The 20,107-nt window shown below is 40.8% G+C and overlaps 1 protein-coding gene across 21 annotated transcripts in view; it reads right to left on the reverse strand.

Moving 5' to 3' along the window:
• CADPS2 (calcium dependent secretion activator 2) overlaps nucleotides 1-20,107 on the reverse strand; it is a 508,494-nt gene that overhangs the window by 166,464 nt on the left and 321,923 nt on the right. For all 21 annotated transcript variants that reach the window (XM_057504726.1, XM_057504721.1, XM_057504717.1 and 18 more), the window contains one exon: nucleotides 19,773-19,839. In XM_057504726.1, the coding sequence (XP_057360709.1) occupies nucleotides 19,773-19,839 (67 nt within the window). The remainder of the gene's footprint in view (nucleotides 1-19,772; nucleotides 19,840-20,107) is intronic.

Genomic DNA, 20,107 nt, shown 5'->3' on the forward strand with positions numbered 1-20,107 from the left:
GCCCAAAGCAATATACAGATTTGATGCAATCCCTATCAAATGACCAGCAGCATCCTTCAACGAACTGGAACAAATAGTTCAAAAATTCATATGGAAACACCAAAGACCCCGAATAGCCAAAGCAATCCTGAGAAGGAAGAATAAAGTGGGGAGGATCTTGCTCCCCAACTTCAAGCTCTACTACAAAGCCACAGTAATCAAGACAATTTGGTACTGCCACAAGAATGGAGCCACAGACCAGTGGAACAGAATAGACTCCAAACATTAACCCAAACATATATGGTCAATTAATATACGATAAAGGAGCCATGGACATACAACGGGGAAATGACAGTCTCTTCAAAGATGGTGCTGGCAAAACTAGACAGCTGCATGTAAGAGAATGAAACTAGATCACTGTCTAACCCCATACACAAAAGTAAACTCAAAATGGATCAAAGACCTGAATGTAAGTCATGAAACCAGAAGACCCTGAGAAAAAAACATAGGCAAAAATCTCTTGGACATAAACATGAGTGACTTCTTCATGAACATATCTCCCCGGACAAAGGAAACAAAAGCAAAAATGAACAAGTGGGACTACATCAAGCTGAAAAGCTTCTGTATAGCAAAGGACACCATCAATAGAACAAAAAGGTGCCCTACAGTATGGAAGAATATATTCATAAATGACAGATCCAATAAAGGGTTGACATCCAAAATATATAAAGAGCTCATGCACCTCAACAAACAAAAAGCAAATAATCCTATTAAAAAATGGGCAGAGGAGCTGAACAGACACTTCTCCAAAGAAGAAATTCAGATGGCCAAGAGATACATGAAAAGATGCTCCACATCGCTAGTTATCAGAGAAATGCAAATTAAAACCACAGTGAGATATCACCTCACACCAGTAAGGATGGCTACCATCCAAAAGACAAACAACAACAAATGTTCGCGAGGTTGTGGAGAAAGGGGAACCCTCCTACACTGCTGGTGGGAATGTAAATTAGTTCAACCACTATGGAAAGCAATATGGAGGTTCCTCAAAAAGCTCAAAATAGAAATACCATTTAACCCAGGAATTCCTAAGAATGCCACAGCCCAGTTTGAAAAAGACAGATGCACCCCTATGTTTATTGCAGCACTATTTACAATAGCCAAGAAATGGAAGCAACCTAAGTGTCCATCAGTAGGTGAATGGATAAAGAAGATGTGGTACATATACACAATGGAATATTATTCAGCCATAAGAAAAAAAATCCTACCATTTGCAACAACATGGATGGAGCTAGAGGGTATTATGCTCAGTGAAATAAGCCAGGCGGAGAAAGACAAATACCAAATGATTTCACTCATATGTGGATTATAAGAACAAAGAAAAACTGAAGGAACAAAACAGCAGCAGAATCACAGAACCCAAGAATGGACTAATAGTTACCAAAGGGACAGGGACTGGGGAAAATGGGAGGGAAGTGAGGGATAAGGGGGGGGGAAAGAAAGGGGGTATTACAATTAGCATGTATAATGTGGGGAGGGGCATGGGGAGGGCTGTGCAACACAGAGAAGACAAGTAGTGATTCTACAACATCTTACTACGCTGATGGACAGTGACTACAATGGGGTTTTTGGGGGCACTTGGTGAAGGGGGGACCCTAGTAAACATAATGTTCTTCATGTAATTGTAGATTAATGGTAACAAAACAAAAAAATCAGCATACTTGATTTTAGTATCACAGAATCTCTTCATAGGCCCTTATTAGTTCTTGCAGTCGCCCATAAATACCTTGAAGAGTGTTATATATTCAAAAGCATACATTTTTAGTAGTTAAAGCCTTTTTGTTCCGGTTTTTTTTCTTCAGGTGAGGTAGTTTGATGAACTTGGTCTGCTCAGAGGGACAAGGGGAAATCACTTTGGGTGTTTAGCACAAAAAGATCTAAGACAAAACTACTTTTAGGCAAAGGGGCTTTCTGTCTTTCCTGTTATTCTCTGTGTGCATTTGATAAATTTCTGTTCTCTGTTTTTTAAAGATTACTTACTAATTTGGCTTAAACAGAAGTGTACTGTCTTACAGTTCTGGAGGCTAGAAGTTTAAAATCAAGGAGTTGGCAGGGTCAGTTCCTTCTGAGAGCAGTGAGGGAGAATCTGTTCCTTGTCTCTCCCTTTGCTTCTAGTGTGGTTGGTTGGCAAATTTTGTCATTCTTGGCATGTTGAAGCATCATCTTCATCTCTGTCTTCCTCTTCATATGGAGACACCCCCCGTCGCCATGTGTGTGCATGTCTGTTCCCAAATTCTCTCTTTTTAAGACACTTGTCATACTGGATTGGGCATCTATCTTTCTTCTGTATGATCTCATCTTCATTACACCTACAACACTATTTCCAAATGAGGTCATATTCTGAGGTACAGGGCTGGGCAGTTGGGTGGGGGTTATTGTTAGGAGTTCAACACAGGTGTTCTTTAAAAAAATCCAATTTCGTAGACTTTTTTTTTTAATTGCAGAGAAGCATGAGAGGGTGATCAAAAAGATGTTGATGAATACTTCCTAAAAATAAAGTTTTGTTGGGGAAGAGCCACAGAAATAAGAACTCAAGGATAAAAAGCTAATGATATACAATTTTCAATGGTTACACATAGATATAAGATCACATTAGATTATATTGAGCATGTTCACAATTGATTTAATGGTTTTATTTCAGAAATGTCATCCAACTATTTAAATTTATGATGAAAAGTTTACAATGATTTATGGTTGTACATAATCATTGTAAGGGACATATTAGCAAAATAGTTTGAAGGCTGATGTGGGTGCTCCTTTCAATCTGATTTTTATAAAGACAAATCTGGTCCTTTCTTGACATCTAGAGATCTGAAGATTAGTCTTTCATTGCTTAGTCATCAACATAATAAATAACTGACTTCAACTTCATGAGCATTTATGATTTTTATATCTTCCTTCATTTTTCCCTTCTCTTATTCATTCATTCAACAAATATTTATTGAGCATCTACAGTTAATTTTTTCTAGGCTTTGAGGATACAATGTCCTCAGCACCAGAAAAAAATTGGAAAAATAAAATCATTTTCACACAGTGAGAATGGAGAAGGTGGAATTACAAATACATATCTAAAACAATTTTTATTATTACTGGTGAATTATTTGAAAGAAAAATAAAGCAGAGTAAAGAGAATGACACTGAAGGGGCTCCAGTTCTGATGATGTGGCCAAGAAAGGGCTCTGATGATAATCACATGAAGGCATCTCATCAATGGGAGGTGAAGGGGATGAGCCAGGTGTTAACAGCTGAGTCTGCCCTTTCAAATGTGAGTCCCATTTTCATTTCTTTCTCAATTACTTATCCTTATTCTTTCCAACTTATCTTCAACAAGGCTTGGGCAAATCACTTTAACCCTGATATTCCCTGGTTTAATTTTATGTAAAACAGAAGCAACAATGACATACATTACAGTTTTGGGAGAAGTAGAGATTACTGACACAGAGCATACAGCATGATGTCTGCCTGCCCCCCAGTAGCCTCCTAGTGACTCAAAGCCACTTGTCAGGGAACTACCATCCTTCCCTCACTCTGTTCTTTTCTGTCTTGCAGCATCATTTCATGTTGGCCTTAGATGAATTGTGTTGCTGTGACACAATGAAGGCACCTTAGTGGTGTGGGGATTGAACTGATTTCCGGACAATAGGCTTCCATGCTGTGAATGGCTTGAGGCTTGTTGACTTTCCTGAGACCTTCTATTTCCTAGCCTCCCTTGGTTCTTTCCTGCCTCCTCCTTCCCACTCCCCTAGGTTGTTTCTTTCCCTAAAGAACATAGTGACTAGGTTGTTGAAGATACTAATTCAATGGATATGGAAATGAGCAAGAAACTGGGGAAGAGAAGAAAAAGTGGAGAAACCTCTAAATGTAGCTTTAGATATTACCCCTCGATTTCTAATGGGCACTAGCTTGAATACATATTTCAATGTACGTGTTTTAAAATTCCTCTTTTAAAATAGAAAATGATTAATCTCTAAAGTACTTCACATAAATTATTACATGTTGTCATGCCTTAAAGAATCCAGACTTGGATTCTTTATATGCGTAACCCATGTAAAAATTTGCTTGCTATTTAAGATCTAGCATTAAAAATTACCTGTCAAAAGGCTACTTGTTTTTACCCATAGTGTAAAATGCTTATTACATCAATGTTGCTTTTTTCTTTTTATAACCTAAAGTACAGATCGAGCTGCTGTTTTATGCTTTATTTTTAAGTATTGTTTTTATAGGTAGCTTTAGCTTTAAATAATAGTTATTTCTTAGCATGATGGACATATAAAATTTTAAGTACCAATCTAGATCTTTGGAGAAAGTAATAACAATAAAAAAGAAAAACCCTCCAGCTTTAGAGGAACTGCCCACTTTCTAAAGCCACAGTGATTTAAATGAAGTGTTAAATATTTGTTTTATTTTGTTCTTTTGATATTTTATCTTAACCTCTGAAAAGTTACCCAACAGATCCAGGATCTCTTCTAGATAATAGGGCTCAGAGTTTTAACGAAGAGTACAGATGGGAGAGTAACAGAATACCAACGACTAACAAACCTGTCACTGACACGTCAGAAACCTGACCCAGGGGACAACATGAAAGAGGCGCAGTTTGCCTTCCCAATACATTGGTTCCAGAAGCAACTCTGACTACCATCCTTTTGATCACTGACTCCTGGTTCTATTTCCCTAAAGCCATGTAGCATTTTATGCTTATTTTGATTTCTCTAGTACCTTCAAAGCTTCACTTTTACCATGCAAGATCACCTTCCTGAGGCAGACCTTGCAATGACCTGTAAATTCAAGTGAATCCTTCTTAACAGTGTGAACACCTTGTAGCTACTCGGTTGCTAGCTATTAGGCAGATTATGGGTAATCTAGAGAAGCTGAACTCCGAAAAGAACTGTCAATATCAGTTGGCAAGAATAGTTAAAATACGCTGCTGGAAGATAAGGTATGGGAACCAGGGAGTCACCCGCTCCCTGTGCTTCCAGCTGGAGGCAGTCCTGCAGCCCCCACTCCACCCCATCCCCACATGCTGGGGATTTAGAGAGGAACAGGTGGTCTGACCTAGTCTCATCTAGTACTTGTTTTCACTTACAAGCTCACTTGCATGTTACTGAATAAAGCTTATATACTATCTTGCAATTGAAAATCCTTTCCGTGGAAAGATAGAAGATGATAAACATTCAATATCCTCAACTCAATCCACTGTTAACTCCGTAACGCATGGATTTGTTGAGAACTGGGGGATAGAAACGGACTTTAGTCTGAGGATAGCACGGAATCAGGTTTTGACATCACTACATTGCACAGGGCATCTGAAGTCGCCGAGATCCCACCAGGTACCTGCATCTGGTCTGGGAAACCTCCCATTTTGTTTTCAATTGGCAGCCTGCTCAACACCTGTTTGAGTCCACACGTGCAAGTGCTAACTATGAGTTTTAGAGACCACGGCATTCACGTGCGTATGCTGTATTCCTACTGCAGAGATCAAGTTAACAGCTGGCAGCTTAGCAACTGCCACCATCGAATTTCAGTGAGGATTAAGGCTTCAAAAATCCTTAGCTGGAAATGTTCTTGGCAGAAGCCAAAGGTGCTGCTAGAGTTATTTTTTTTTAATCTCAGAGCTTAATTTAATCAAGGAAAATGAATATGTATTCAAGATCCTGATGGATTTTAGGTGAATATATATTTATTCTACTGACCAAATGACACAGGGAGGATTTAGCAATCACTGTATAAATTAGAAAGAGGAAAGGCAGTCTTTTAAAACAATGCTGAGTGATTTACATATATTCATTTATTTAACAAATATTTAGTTTCTACTGAGATTATAAAAAAGACACGGTTATTGTTTTCATTCATTCTAGAAGGGATAAAGAGGTAATAAAAATAAATATATAAATTAAGAAGATCATTTTGATTAGAGATAAATGCTCTGAGAAATATAAAACAGGGTAATGTGACAGGGAGTGAGCTGAGGGGTACTGTAGACTGGGTGGGCAGAAAAGGCCCATTTGAGGTGACATTTGACCTGACACCTAAACGGGGCGGGGGGATAGAACAAGTCAGCTATGGGGGATGTGAAGGCAGAGGCATGTTCAGAATTTCTACAGAGGGGTTCAGGAGTAGCCGAACAACGAGGTGGAAGAAAGCTGGAGACTTAATTCAAAGGCATCTTTGCATAGAAATCACACTTAAAAATGAGCCCACATATTTATTTGAGGTATGTTTGGAGAGGGGGGCTGGTGACTTGTAAGTACTATACGCCCAGAGGTGGCAGTGCAATTAATCTGGGGGCAGAACTCTGAAGTCAAGGTGCTGTGCAGGGACAGGAATGACTCATCAAAGAGGAAGCTAGGGGCCAGAACATGTAAGACCTTTCCTAGATCACAGCCAGAGGTTTTTCTAAGTGTAATGGGAAGTCACAGAAGGATTTAAGTAGCAACCTGGAGAAATCTGAGTTATGATTCAAATAGATTATTTTGGCAATGCAAAAAATAGACTGTAAGGAGAATGATAGAAATTGGAAACAGAATAGCTAGGATGCAATCATAGAAGCCAATGTGAAGATGATAGAACTAGTACAGTATCAGAGAGAATTATTGTAGGATACTGTTCTGGTTGTAGTTCAAACAGTATTATCTGATTGACATCGGGTAATGAAAAAAGAGGGATCAGAGATGACACCCAGATGTTCAATCATTCTCAATGTAAGTCAATTTTGTGTTCTGTATAGAGGTTTGAGAGCAAACCCAAACTGAAGGATAAATGATATGCATTAATTTAACAGATATTTATTAAGTCCTTCACTAGTGGCAGGCGTACTATGTACAAACATATATGCCTATGAATACATACACACACATAAAAGGTATACACACAGAATTTTTAAATGGTCTCTTGTAAAACAATTTTCAGAAAAACTGAAATTTAATTCAAACTTCACAATATTGTACAATTCTCATTTATAGGTCTTCTGCTTTTTCATATAAAATAAGAGGAATTAGTCGTTTTCCTAGAATCCAAATGTGAGAATAACAAAAATTTTAAGGGAACATAGGGTGTATCTAAAAAATATATATATATATATTTTGCATTGGGATTATCACTTGATCCATAAGATTCTTTTTACCAAATCCAGCCCAATTCTCACTCCACTTACTTTTATGATTTTAGCTCTTGAGATATATAGGTAAATAATCACTTTAATGTATTTTAGAACTACTTTGAACAGTAAATGTATTTGTTAATGTCCAAGGATAAACCATATAAATTAATATAGTCATTATTTTTGTTGTTGTTATGGCAAACAATTATCACAAAGCAGAAGTCATCTTAAAAAAATGAAACCTACATGATTTCACTTATTTGTGGAAACTAAAAACAAAATAAAATGAACAAATAGCAGTAGACACTGAGTAGACTCAGAGACACTGAGGAGTGACTGGTGGTCTCCGTGGAGGAAGGGCTGGGGTAGGTGGGTGGGGAGAGTGAGGGGGATAAAGGGGCACAAAAATCTTAAACAGTTTAAGTTGGTCACGGGTATGGAAGTGCAGCATGGAGAAGTTAACTAATGGTTCTGCAACATCTTTCTATATTGACAGATAGTAACTGCACTAGTTGGGGTGAGGATTTAATAAACTGGTAACTGATCAGAGCCACTGTATTGTATACTTGAAACCAATATAAGATTGTGTATCAACTATACTTCAATAGAAAATTTTTCTTAAATGAAACCTACATTAAGAAGAAAATTATTTTCCTCTGATATTTTGTTCTAAAAAAGCCCCACAACCAAAATAATTTTCAATTTCCTTTTTTATTGGAGATGTGCATTTTGAAAGATAAAATAACACGTGTAACTTGACACATAACGACTATTTTTAACTTAAAAGTGACTCAGATGGAAAAAAAGCCAAAGTTTTGGTGAATACTTAAGTACTCATGAGTCATCTAAAGCTTTACAATCTTACTTCATGATATAGGTATCCAAGCCGTGAGCCCCAGCAATTTCATTTCTATAGAAAATACTTCCACGTACAAACAACTATATAATAATTGTATATATATTCATTCTAGCATTATTGATTTAAAAAGGACACTTAAATATCCAAAACAGGGGAATTGTTATATAAATTGTGTTAACCTATATTATGGAATCCAATCATTCATTCAAAAGAATAAAGTGGGTATTTATATATTAACATGGCAACTTGTCTCATGTATTTCTAAAGGGGAACAATACAATTTACAGTATAGAATTACTTCATTAAATATGGATGTGTCTGTGTGTAAACACTCACCTACACACCCTACACTGATAAAGTTTAGAAGGCCTCACTACTAGCCATGGTTACTTGGCTACCTTTTTTTGGAACGAGAATGGACTAAGGGGGCAATCCTAGTAGAGGTGTTGATTGGAGCCTTTCATTTTCTGCCCTAAGTATGTTCTGTGATTCATCTTACATTATCCCACTGATTTTATCCTACATTGAGCATGTCCTGGGTTCATAAATCTTAAATCAGCTTAAAACATAAAGCTAGAAAGTCACTGTCCCATGCCTTTCTTGAGCTGACAGCAGTATACTTGTTCACTTCACAGTATTTTAAGCAAGTGATGTCCTAAGACTAAACCTAGACCATAAACTTACATGCAGTAGTGGCATCTCAAATGTGTGACAGCAGCCTGCTGCAGTGGCTTTCCATATGCGCTGGGTATTTCAGATGCCAAGTGGCTGAAGCAGCCATCTCTGTAAGTTCAAATCAGATTTCGGTGGCATCTCACTAACAGCGCTTTTTGTATGTTTGCAGCATGTATGGATCACTCAGTGGCATGGCTGACTGTTTACATCCTGTGCCAAGTCAGCTGATATGTAATTAACATTATGTCTTGATAGCCTGCTGTTGTTTGCAGCAACTTCAAGTCATGATTCTGACACATCGACAACAAGCAGTGAACGCTCTGATACAGGGCCAAAACAACATAGATGTCCACTTCAGTTTCCAGTGATGTCATGCAGTAAGTGGCCTTCATGAGCACAGGACTCTACACTAGCACTCACTGGTCATTGCTCTAAAGTAGTAACACTGTTTTGGACCTCATGAAATTCATGACTCACGGTGATTATTCATATATTTGTTTATCTTTAGATCAACTGTGGTTGTGTGCATTGATTTAATCATAGTATTATGCCGCAGGAGTTAAGAGCTTAGTCTCTAGGATCTAACGGAACTAAATTTGATTGCCCAACTCTGCCACATAGTGACGTATAAATCTGATATATTATATAAACTCTTTGTACATCAGGTTTTCCTGTACAATGGGGATAATACCTATCCTCAAACATAACCATATTCTGACAGGTAAATATGGTGTTAAAAGTACTTTACATAAATGCCTGCCACAACTGCTTAATAAGTATTAGATTAATACAGCAATAATTATGTTAATATAGTACTTCAGGAATTTTTGTATTTACCACCGACTATGCAATACCTGGGGCTATAAAGGTATTTGGATAGGTGCTAGCAGAATATGGTATTAAGAAATAATTTAGTTTGGTTAAATAATAAATACAATAGAGAATATTTAAGCTATTTAAGGTTTTATTTTGATGAAAAATATATAGTGTTAGAAGTACTTTAAACAAATGATACCCTTCAAATTTAATATTAAAACTCTGAATAAACACAAGAAAAATAAGAAATATACAAGTTTAATTTTCATGAGATCTCAAAATAGTTTCAATTTGACTTACCAAAATTTACCTTTATTTAAATAAAATAGGCAGCCTCTTAAAAAAAAAACAACAACGATGAAAGTCTATTTAATTCTGTAACTATACTGGCTTCCGAATCTAAATGGGGACCAAAACTTGAGAGCTAAACGAGCATGGCACATTAGTAAATATTTTCCCATTTTCTACTCTGATTTAAATGTTTATATGAGTCTTTGAAAAGTCTCTTCACCTCAGCAGCTCCTCGAGAGTTCACTTTGAACAATGACTTTGCAGCTGACCAAACTGGACTCGCAATCAATTTTTATGAGTGCAGATTCTTGGGCTGATGGCTAGATCTCCAGCTATATCACTCATATGATACACACTCCCAAGTGGTGATGAGATTCCCATTATCAGCAGAGCACCATTCCGCCGCTGGCGAGGCAGTCACAGCAGGGGTGTACTGTCCTCCCCCCTTCACCTTTCAGTAATCACGCAGCCTGCAGGTATGGACCGACCAGCTGCGTGCTGACAGAAGGAGGGCTGTCTTCAAAAATACTAATAAAAACTGCCTGGTTCTTCCCAATGGGTCATTCTTGTTGAATCTCCATACGTATCCATTTTGATTTTTGAAGTGTGTGCATTCAATTTGTCTTCCCATTACATTTGGAATTGAAAGGAAGATTCGATTGTATTTAAAACGCCAACAACTTGCCAGAGTGCTGCCATGTCTGTCTCTATATAGTCGACCAACCACGGGATTCTGTGTGTGAATGCATGTGTGTACATACACTTGTGTAAATGTATAATGCTTAAATACGACTTTAAATTTTCAGGCGGTACCTCAGGTAGAATAAATCCAAATTGGTTATAGTTCGGTGGTGTTTCTTTTAAATTTCAGTGATGGACCATATAGGTCTACCTAATTTGGTTTAAATGGGGTCTTGCTTTTTAAAAGGTTAAATATATTTTTGTTACTGGGAGAACATCTTAGCTCCCCAAAGACATGGTTAATGTTCTCCAAATGCATACCAAACAATGACCTCAAAGTATTCAAATTCATTCTTTCATTTCTAATCTGTCTTACGGGATGATCAAAGTATATGTGTTTGTCCTGTAACTTTTGATTCTTGTGATCATATGCTAGACAATAAGGTAGGAAGCAAAGAAGTACCTCAAATCCCTAGACAAAAATCATGAAGTGATCATTTCCTCTCTCAGAACTGACCAAATAAAGCCTAATTTTCATACGATCAATTAGTAAACTAGAAAATCTTTTAGCCAACTGTCACTTAACTAGATTGCCAGACTGAAGAACACCCTGCGACTCATTCTCTAAAACATATTAAATATGACGCAGCAGCTGCACTCCCTGGTATTTACCCAGAGGACGTGGAAATTTACGTCCGCACAAAAGCCTGCACAGGGATGTTTATAGCTGCTTTATTCAGAACTGCCAAAACTTGGATGCAATCAAGATGGCCTTCAGTAGGTGAATGGAAAAATAAATTGTGGTTCCTCCAGACAATAGAATAATATTCAGTGCTAGAAAGAAATGCCATGAAAAGCCAAGCCATGAAAACACATGGAGGAACCTTAAATGCAAAGAACTCAGCCTGAAAAAGCTACATACTGTATGATTCCAACCATATGACTTCTTGTAAAAGCCGAAACTATGGAGACAATAGAAGTATCTGTGGTTGTCAGGGGATAGGGAAGGGAGGAACAGGCAGAGTACACAGGATTTTTAAGGCTATGAAAATGCTCTGTATGGTAGTTCAATGACAGCTGTGTGTCATTATACATTTGTACAAATATGTTATATATAAAACCAAGAATGAATGGTAAGGTAACCTGTAGACATTGGCTGATTATGACATGTCGATGTCAGTTCATTGTTGGTATGTATGTACCAGGGGAAGCTGGTAGTAGGGGAAGCTATGCATGTGTGGGAGTAGGGCATATATGTGAAATCTGTGTACCTTTCTCTCAATTTTATTGTGAACTGAAACTGTGTTAAAAAAAAATCCTTAAAAAAGTAAGAGTAAAAAAGAACCATAATGACAGATATGTAAAACTCTTACACTTTTAAGAATTGGCTGGCTTTTTTATGCCAACAACAGCTATTAAAATTAATGAAATTAAGTAAGATCCTATATAAATGCAGGAAATATGATTCTGAAAAAGTTGCTGTTTCTATGAAACATTAGTTAAATGTTTTAGAGAGATTTGATAAAATGAAGCAACTAACATAAATTTGCCAAATTAGATGTGACCAAGAAATCTACGCAGGGGAATAAACCACACAGCTCAGTAAATGCATTTAAGTTCTTGTGCCAATATAAAGAAATTATGCCTAGAAACCAAAGACTGTGCCTTACAGGTGTGGTTTCTGGAGGACATCCCCTCAGAACTCCACGGAGCCCTTACTCATAGCTAATACTTGGGCTTAATCTAAGTATCTTCAATAAATGGTGTTGAGGCAACTGGACAGATACATGGAGAAGAATGAAACTCGGCTGCTTTCTTACACCACATACAAAAATAAACTCAAAATGAACTAAAGACTTAAATGTAAGACCTGAACCATAAAACTCCTAGAAGAAAGTATAGGCAGTCAGCTCTGACACAGGTCTTAGCCACATTTTTTGTAAAAAAAAAATACTGCTCAGGCAATGAAAACAAAAGCAAGAATGAATAAATGGGACTAAATCAAACTAAACAGCCTCTGCACAGCAAAGAGAACCCCATCAACAAAATGAAAAGACAACCTACGAATGGGAGAAGATTGCAAACGATATACCCTATAAGGGGTTAACATCCAAAATACATAAAGAACTTACACAACTCAACACCAAAACCCCCACAAATAATCCAATTTATAATAGGCACAGGACCTGAACAGGCATTTCTCCAAAGACATACAGATGGCCAAAAGACACAGAAATGATGCTCGACATCATTAATATATCAGGGAAATGCAAATCAAAACCACTGTGGATAAAATAGCAGTATTTCCAGAATCTCTTGCCTGGTTTTAGTGCATCTCCATATCAACAGGTGTTTCCAAGGGATGGAGAGAATTAGTCCATCTTCATATCAGTGGATAATTACATGGGCAAGTGAGGGCTTATCTGGACCAGAGAGGTTGAGGGGAGGATTTGCTTGCTTCTGCCACAGCAGGAGAGAGGGAGAGACATGGGACAACTGCCTGTAAGCAATAAATGGGTTTTAAACTTTATTCCTCCCTTTTGACAGATTTCAGTTTCAAAGTTATTTTGCCCCATGATTACCCCTCCCTGGAGTTACATGTGGAGGTAGTTGGCAGGACCTCTGAACCCAAAATCTGCCTACATGGGTGCGACCCTTGGGCGGGTTGCCTGTAGAGTTGGTGGGGAGATGCCAGGAACCCCCCTGTGGTTAGTGGGGAGCCCCCAGTGGCTGCGGTGGCAGAGGGTACAGCTTCACCCAGGAGCCCCATATCTGTAGGGCTTCCAATTTGGGAGCCACTAGTGGGGAACTGGTCTAGGATAAACCACCTCCTAGAGGGGTGGGGCCTTCCCCAGAAGTGGGGAAAGGTGGAGACACCGGAAGCTGCAGAATTAGCCCTCCGTGAGATAGAAGACTACTTAGAGGCCCTAGGCGGCTATGTAGCAGCTGGCATTACAGGGTCTCTTTTCCTTGAGATAGTGGAAAATGGAGAGAGAGAGCGATCTATAGAGGAGAAAGAGAGGGTTATTGAGAGGGTTATCAAGGAGAGAGGGGACCGTTGGCAGGAGACAGACACACTTCAGCATTGCTTGGAGGAGCTGGGCGATGACCTATGGGATGCCCTTACGGAAGACAGTCAGTTATTGAGAAAATGGGTCCCACTCCTGGAAGATTCCTTAGCAGTGGCGAGGTGGGGGGTGTCAGTAGAAGCCGTGTTGCAGGAGGCCATGGTGGAGGGGCAGGAAAGAGCCGTGCCTTCAGCCCCAGAGATGGTGGAGGAGTGGAGGGGTGAGGGCAGGGGAAATAAGGAGGCGGGGCCATGGGCCATCTGCTGCTGAGGCCACTCCTGGAGGCACCAGCCTCTCCTGTATTAAAGGCCTGTCTGGCTATAATTAAAAAAATAAAAGCGAAACAACAGCAGGCTCCTCAGTGGGAGGAGTCACCGCCTCCCTCTTTCGTGGAGCACTTTATGCTCCACCCTATACCCAGGATGAGCTGGTGGACACGAGCGTCCGGCATAGGCAGAAGCCATCAGAATCTCTGCCCACGTGGCTTTTGCATCTCTCGGATATAGGGGTGGAAAACATTGTTATGTCAGGTCCTGAAATGGGCAGACTGGCTCTCCTGACGACTTACTTTCTCTCCGGCAGCAGTTGCAAAGTGCCCATCATGCCTCAGGGAATCAGACACTCCTGGATTAGCTCACAGCTGCCATCAGGGCAGTTTGGCCTCATCAGGGTGATTTACCATATTTACCCACTAGCTGGAAAATGTATGTAGAGCTCCAACAGGTATTTCAGGAATTGGGCATGAAAAATATCATCTATAATATGGACCCCCAGGGCCCTGATGAGGAGGTGCTCACCATAGGAATGAGAAATCTCATGTTGCATACAGCTCCCACATCTCTCTTTGGGCCCCTAGTGACTACTCTTGCCCCCCACATAGGGCAACCTATAAGTGAGGCTACTCATACTTTAGCAGATCTGGGGAAGGTTGAAACAATAAGGGCACAGAGGGAAGTACAGGCTATGACTGAAAGAAGAAGTGCAAAAGGCCCCATGAAGGTCTTGAGGACGCAGATGTGGGTTGATTTGATAAAGGCTGGGGTAGTGAAAGAAAAACTTGATAGGCAGCCCAATAGACTCTCATTAGAACTGTGGCACCAATTAAAGCCAGAGCAGTTCCAGCCACTGAGGTCCAGGACACGGAAACTGGAGTAAAAGCCGTATGCCTGGACTGTGTTCCTGTAAATCTTCCTGGGGGACAGTACTCAGGATTCACCTGGGCCCTCACCTCCACAGGAAGATGATTGGACATCATGGTTTGACTGGGGTGGTGGTGGGTCAAGGTCCCCACCTTGGGGTATATGGTGGAACGTGTCCTGGCGCTGGTGGACACAGGAGTTGAATGTTCTCTGATTTATGGCAACCCTGAGCGGTTTCCTGGGACCCCTGCTGTGATAGATGGCTATGGGATAAGGCACTTAGAGTGACGAAAGCCCAAATCCCAGTGGGGATAGGGCGTTTACCCCCAAAGGAGTATACTGCGTACATTTATCCCATCTCTGAATACATTTTGGGGGTAGATATCCTGCAGGGCCTGTGGTTACAGACCACTGCAGGTGAGTTCAGACTGAGGGTACCTGTAGTAAAGGCAGTTCTGAGGGAACATGCTAAGGACTCACCTGTAGCTCTGCCTGTATCTCAGCAGGTGACAAATACGAAGCAGTATAAATTGCCTGGGGGACACAAGGAAATTGGAGAAACACTACGGGAGTTGGAGAAGGTGGGCATCATAAAGCCCACTCATAGTCCTTTTAATTCCCCAGTGTGGCCAGTGAAAAAGCCATAGGGCTCCTGGCATATGACTGTGGACTACAGGGAATTGAATAAAGTCACATCCCCTTTGCATGCTGCTGTACCCTGTATAGTATTCATTATGGACACACTCAATCAGTCATGAACTGGGGATGTATCATTATGTTGTGGACCTCGCTAATGCTTTTTTCTCTATTGACATAGCACAGGAAAGTCAGGAACAGTCTGCCTTCATGTTGGAAGGCTGGTAGTGAAGATTCAGTGTTCTCCCACAGGGATACCTCCACAATCCCACCATTCGTCACAGACTTGTAGCCCAGGACTTGGCCACATGGAAGAAACTGCAAACGGTGTGGTTTCTTACTACATTGATGATGTTATGCTTACATCTGATTCTCTTTCAGATTTAGAAGGGGCAGTTCCTAGACTGCTGCAACTTCTACAGGAGGAAGGATGGGCTGTGAACAGCACCAAGGTTCAGGGACCTGGTTTGTCTGTAAAATTTCTTGGAGGTTGTCTGGTCAGGTGAAACTAAAGTTATTCCTGAAGCAGTCAGACAAGGTCCAGGCTTTCCCTACACCTACCACTGTGGCAATATTACAAGAGTTTTTGGGTCTTTTGGGCTATTGGAGAGAGTTTATCCTGCAGTTGGCACAAATTCTGAAGCCCTTATACTGGTTGGTACAAAAGGGCATCAGGTGGGACTGGGATGAAACATGTGCAGCTGCTTGTACTGCTGCTAAGCAAGCAGTCAAGTCCATACAGGCCTTGAGTGTAACAGACTCATCAAGGCCCTGTGAGCTAGATGTTCATGTAACGGAAGATGGTTATGGATGGGGACTTTGGTAGCAGCTTGAATGGACAAGGCAACCAACTGGATTCTGGTCACAACTATGGAAAGAAGCAGAAGGTGGTACACCTTGATAGAGAAGCAACTGGTTGCTGTGTACCACATTTTGCTGGCTATGGAGCCCATCACTGTAGCAGCTCTGACCAAGGTAATAACCTCCTATCCTATCACGGGGTGGGTGTGAAACTAGAACCAAAGGCCACAGAGTGGCGTGGCATAGATGCCTACACTGGCCAAATGGGGCACATATCTACAGCAGTGCAGTGCCCTCTCTCTACTAGCCCCTTAAGTGGAGAACTCCAACACTTATTGGGGCCAGTGACCTATACCAGTGGAAAGCAGGAAGAACTTGCGTTTGAGCCATTGGTAGCTGAGAGTCCTTATCAGGACTGAGAAGCCCCTATATCTGAAGATCCTTGGTGTACAGACAGCTCCAGTGTGGGCAGCCCCTGAAGTGGAGGGCTGTGGTTTTCCATCCTAAGACTGAGACAGTATGGATGGAGGATGGAGCGGGGAAGAGCAGCTGATGGGCTGAGTTGCGGGCAGTATGGCTTGTGATCACTCAGGAGTCTTCCCCTATAGCTGTCTGCACTGACACCTGGGCCATCTATTGGGGCTTGACCCTGTGGCTACTGACATGGTATCATGCCAACTGGATGGTTGGTCACCGGCCCCTTTGGAGGCAAGAGTTGTGGCAAGACCTATGGGCCTCTGGTCAGACTAAGACTGTTACCATATATCATGTGACTGGCTATTTGCCTTTGGTATTCCCAGGGAATGAGGAAGCAGACACACTGGCCCACGTGTTGGCTAAAAGGAAAGCCTACCTCTGATGTAGCCCAATGGTTATATGAGCATTTGTTGCATGTGGGGCATAAGACAATGTGGGCTGTAATCTGTCAGTGGGGCTTGCTGTTGACCTTTGGAGAAGTCAGCAGAGCCCAGAAGGAGTGCCTTGTGTGCCCTAAGAGGGACTGACACTGAGTCCTGCAGCAACACGGGAGAATAGTAAAGGGGCCAATACTCCATGTCAGGTGGTAGATAGACTATATTGGGCCTCTGCCTATATCAGAAGGATATGGGTACGCCATAACTTGTGTGGACACATCTACTGGACTGTTGGTTGTTTTTCCTGCATGTCGTACTGATCAGCAAACCACCAAGAGGGATCTAGAGCATCTCTTTGCAGCCTATGGCTTTAAAAAGGTGATTAAGAGTCATCAAGGCACTTTACTGGACATATGTCAGAAGAACAGGTGCAGCAATTAGTAATAAAGTGGAAGTTTCATGTACCGTATAACCCTACTGGGGCAAGCATGATAGAGAGGTACAATGGTTTGATGAAATCTGGCCTGAAGTGGGACACCAGTAGTCTACGGGGCTGGTCAGTTCGCTTATACAGAGTGCTATGGCATTTGAATGAGAAGCCCTGAAAAGGAGCCTTGAGCCCTGTGGGTATGCTGATGCACCTTGCTACCTCTCCTATACAACTGTATGTGCAAACCAAAGAGGAGTTATTGAAGCCAGGATATGGCCGGTAGAGCAACATCCTGCTGCCAGCACCTAATCCATTAAACCCTGGAGACACAGTTGAGTGGATGTGGCCCTGGACATTTCGACACATGGACCAGTGATGGCTGGCCCTTCTGGCACCTTGGGGAAAAGGCCTGGAAGCTGGTCTCATGTGTATTCCTGGAGTAACAGCTGAGTGGCCCCCAAAGATCATGGTACTGTACCCAAAACGTCTGAGAGGTAAGAGCATCTTATAGGAAAGTTTGGTTTTGTCATTATGGCCAGTGCATGTACCTCCCATAGTCCTATATATTGACTTATCTGTAACTCCCACAGAGAGCAGGGTGAAATCTTGTATACTAGACCAGGACAAGGTCCCATCTATCGCAGGACCACTCTCTTGCATATACCCTACCTGATGGACAAGACCTGCCTATGCTGGTGTCCTTAAAACACGTATGTTATCACCTTTAAAGTTATTTTCTTCTATAGTCCCTGTGGCCTAGATGCACCCTTTGCTGCAGCTGCCATGTGATGATTGCTACTGTGTGCCTGTGGAATGGGCGAGCTATGGACTTAATCTGCATAGGACTTTGAACGTAGCTGAATCCTCTGTCTTGAAGATTATCATGATTTTATTGCTGTTGAAATTGTATGTCATTATTCTAGTTTCAATGCTCCAGTTTTCTCACCCAGGGACCATTGTGGAATATGGGGAACAAATAGATTGTAAGGTGAGATTTCTGGAGGGGTTGCCTGGAGGGCTAAAATTGCAATATTTCCAGAATCTCTCACATTGCTTTATTTAGTACATCGCCATATCAACAGGTGTTTCCAAGGGGTGGACAGAAGTAGTCTATCTCCATATCAATGGGAATTTACATGGGCGAGCAAGGGCTTATCTGGACTGGAGAGGTTGTGCAGAAGGATTTGCTGGCTTCTGCCACAGTAGGGGAGAGAGAGATGCAGGAAGACTGCTTGTAAGCAATAAATGGGTTTTAAACTTTATTTCTCCCTTTGACTGATTTCGGTTTCAAAGGCTTTTTGCTGCAGGATTTCCCCTCCCTGGAGTACAACTACAAAGCAATATCATCTCACTCTTGTCAGAATGGCTAGTATCAAAAAGAAATAACAGGTGTTGGTGAGGATGTGGAGAAAGGGAACCTTCATGCCCTGTTGGTGCGGATGTAAATTGGTGTAGCCGCTATAGAAGGCAGTTGGAGGTCTGCCAAAAAAATTAAAAAATAGAAATACCGTACAACCCAGCAATCCCACATCTGGATATTTAACCAACAACATGAAAAACTAATTCAAGAACACATATACACTCTTGTGTTCATTGCAGCATTATTTACAATAGCCAAGATACAGAAGCAACTAAAGTGTCCATCAATAGATGAATGGATAATATATGGTGTGTGTGTGTGTGTCATATAATGGAATATTAGTGAGTCATAAAAAAGAGTGAAATCTTGCCATTTGCGACAACGTGGATAGACCAAGAGGGTATTATGCTAAGCAAAGTAAGTCAGAGAAAGACAAATACCATTCTTACTTCACTTATATGTGGATCCTAAAAAAAACAAAACAAATGAACAGGCAAAACAAAGCAGAAACAGACTCATGGATACAGAGAACTGATGGTTGCCAGAGGGGAGTGAGGGAGGTGGGTAACATAGGTGATGGGGATTAGTGGGTACAAACTTCTAGTTACAAAATAAGTAAGTCAAGGTAATGTAAAATCCAGAGCAGGGAAGAGAGTCAATTTTGTAATAAGGTGTATGACACAATATTTATATACAACACTTATGTACATTATAAAATGCTCACCACCATAAGCGTAGTTACCATCTGTCACCACACAAAGCTGTGACAATATTATTGACTATATTCCCTACGCTGTACTTTCTATCCTTGGGTCTTATTTATTTGGTTCCTGGAAGATTGTACCTCTTGATCCCCTTCACCTGTTTCCTCCTTCCTCTCACTCCCTCCTCCTCTCTGTATTTATGAATCTTAATTTTGCAGTTTCAATTTCTAACACGGTGAATATTAAAACATATAACCCACATACACAAAAACCTGAGAACTGCTGTCTCACGGCGATTAGGTAAAAGGAAAAAGTTCACTAACCTGCACAAGGACAAAGTAACGTTTCTTCCATCTTTTCCAAACCTTCTGTCCAAGGGCGTACAGGTATCTGGTGAAAGACAAGCAAAAGAATACTTCTGTAGATAATGTGGCTCCGTGTAACTCCATTTCTCCCATAGGTATTTATACTTGCCACCAGCCCGCTAAAGGCAAAGTTTAGTGCATTTGGAATCAGAGACGACACGCAGCTTCTATGTTACAAAATGACTGAGCTTATTCTAGGTTCTTGAAAGGGAACTGATTTATGTGGCTTATCAATTTGTCAGTTCTTACTACAAATTGAGTGAAGTTGGAGGCAGAAAGGATAATCAAAGAAC

Source organism: Manis pentadactyla, chromosome 7 (genome assembly GCF_030020395.1).
Source record: "Manis pentadactyla isolate mManPen7 chromosome 7, mManPen7.hap1, whole genome shotgun sequence".
Classification (NCBI taxonomy): Eukaryota; Metazoa; Chordata; class Mammalia; order Pholidota; family Manidae; genus Manis; species Manis pentadactyla.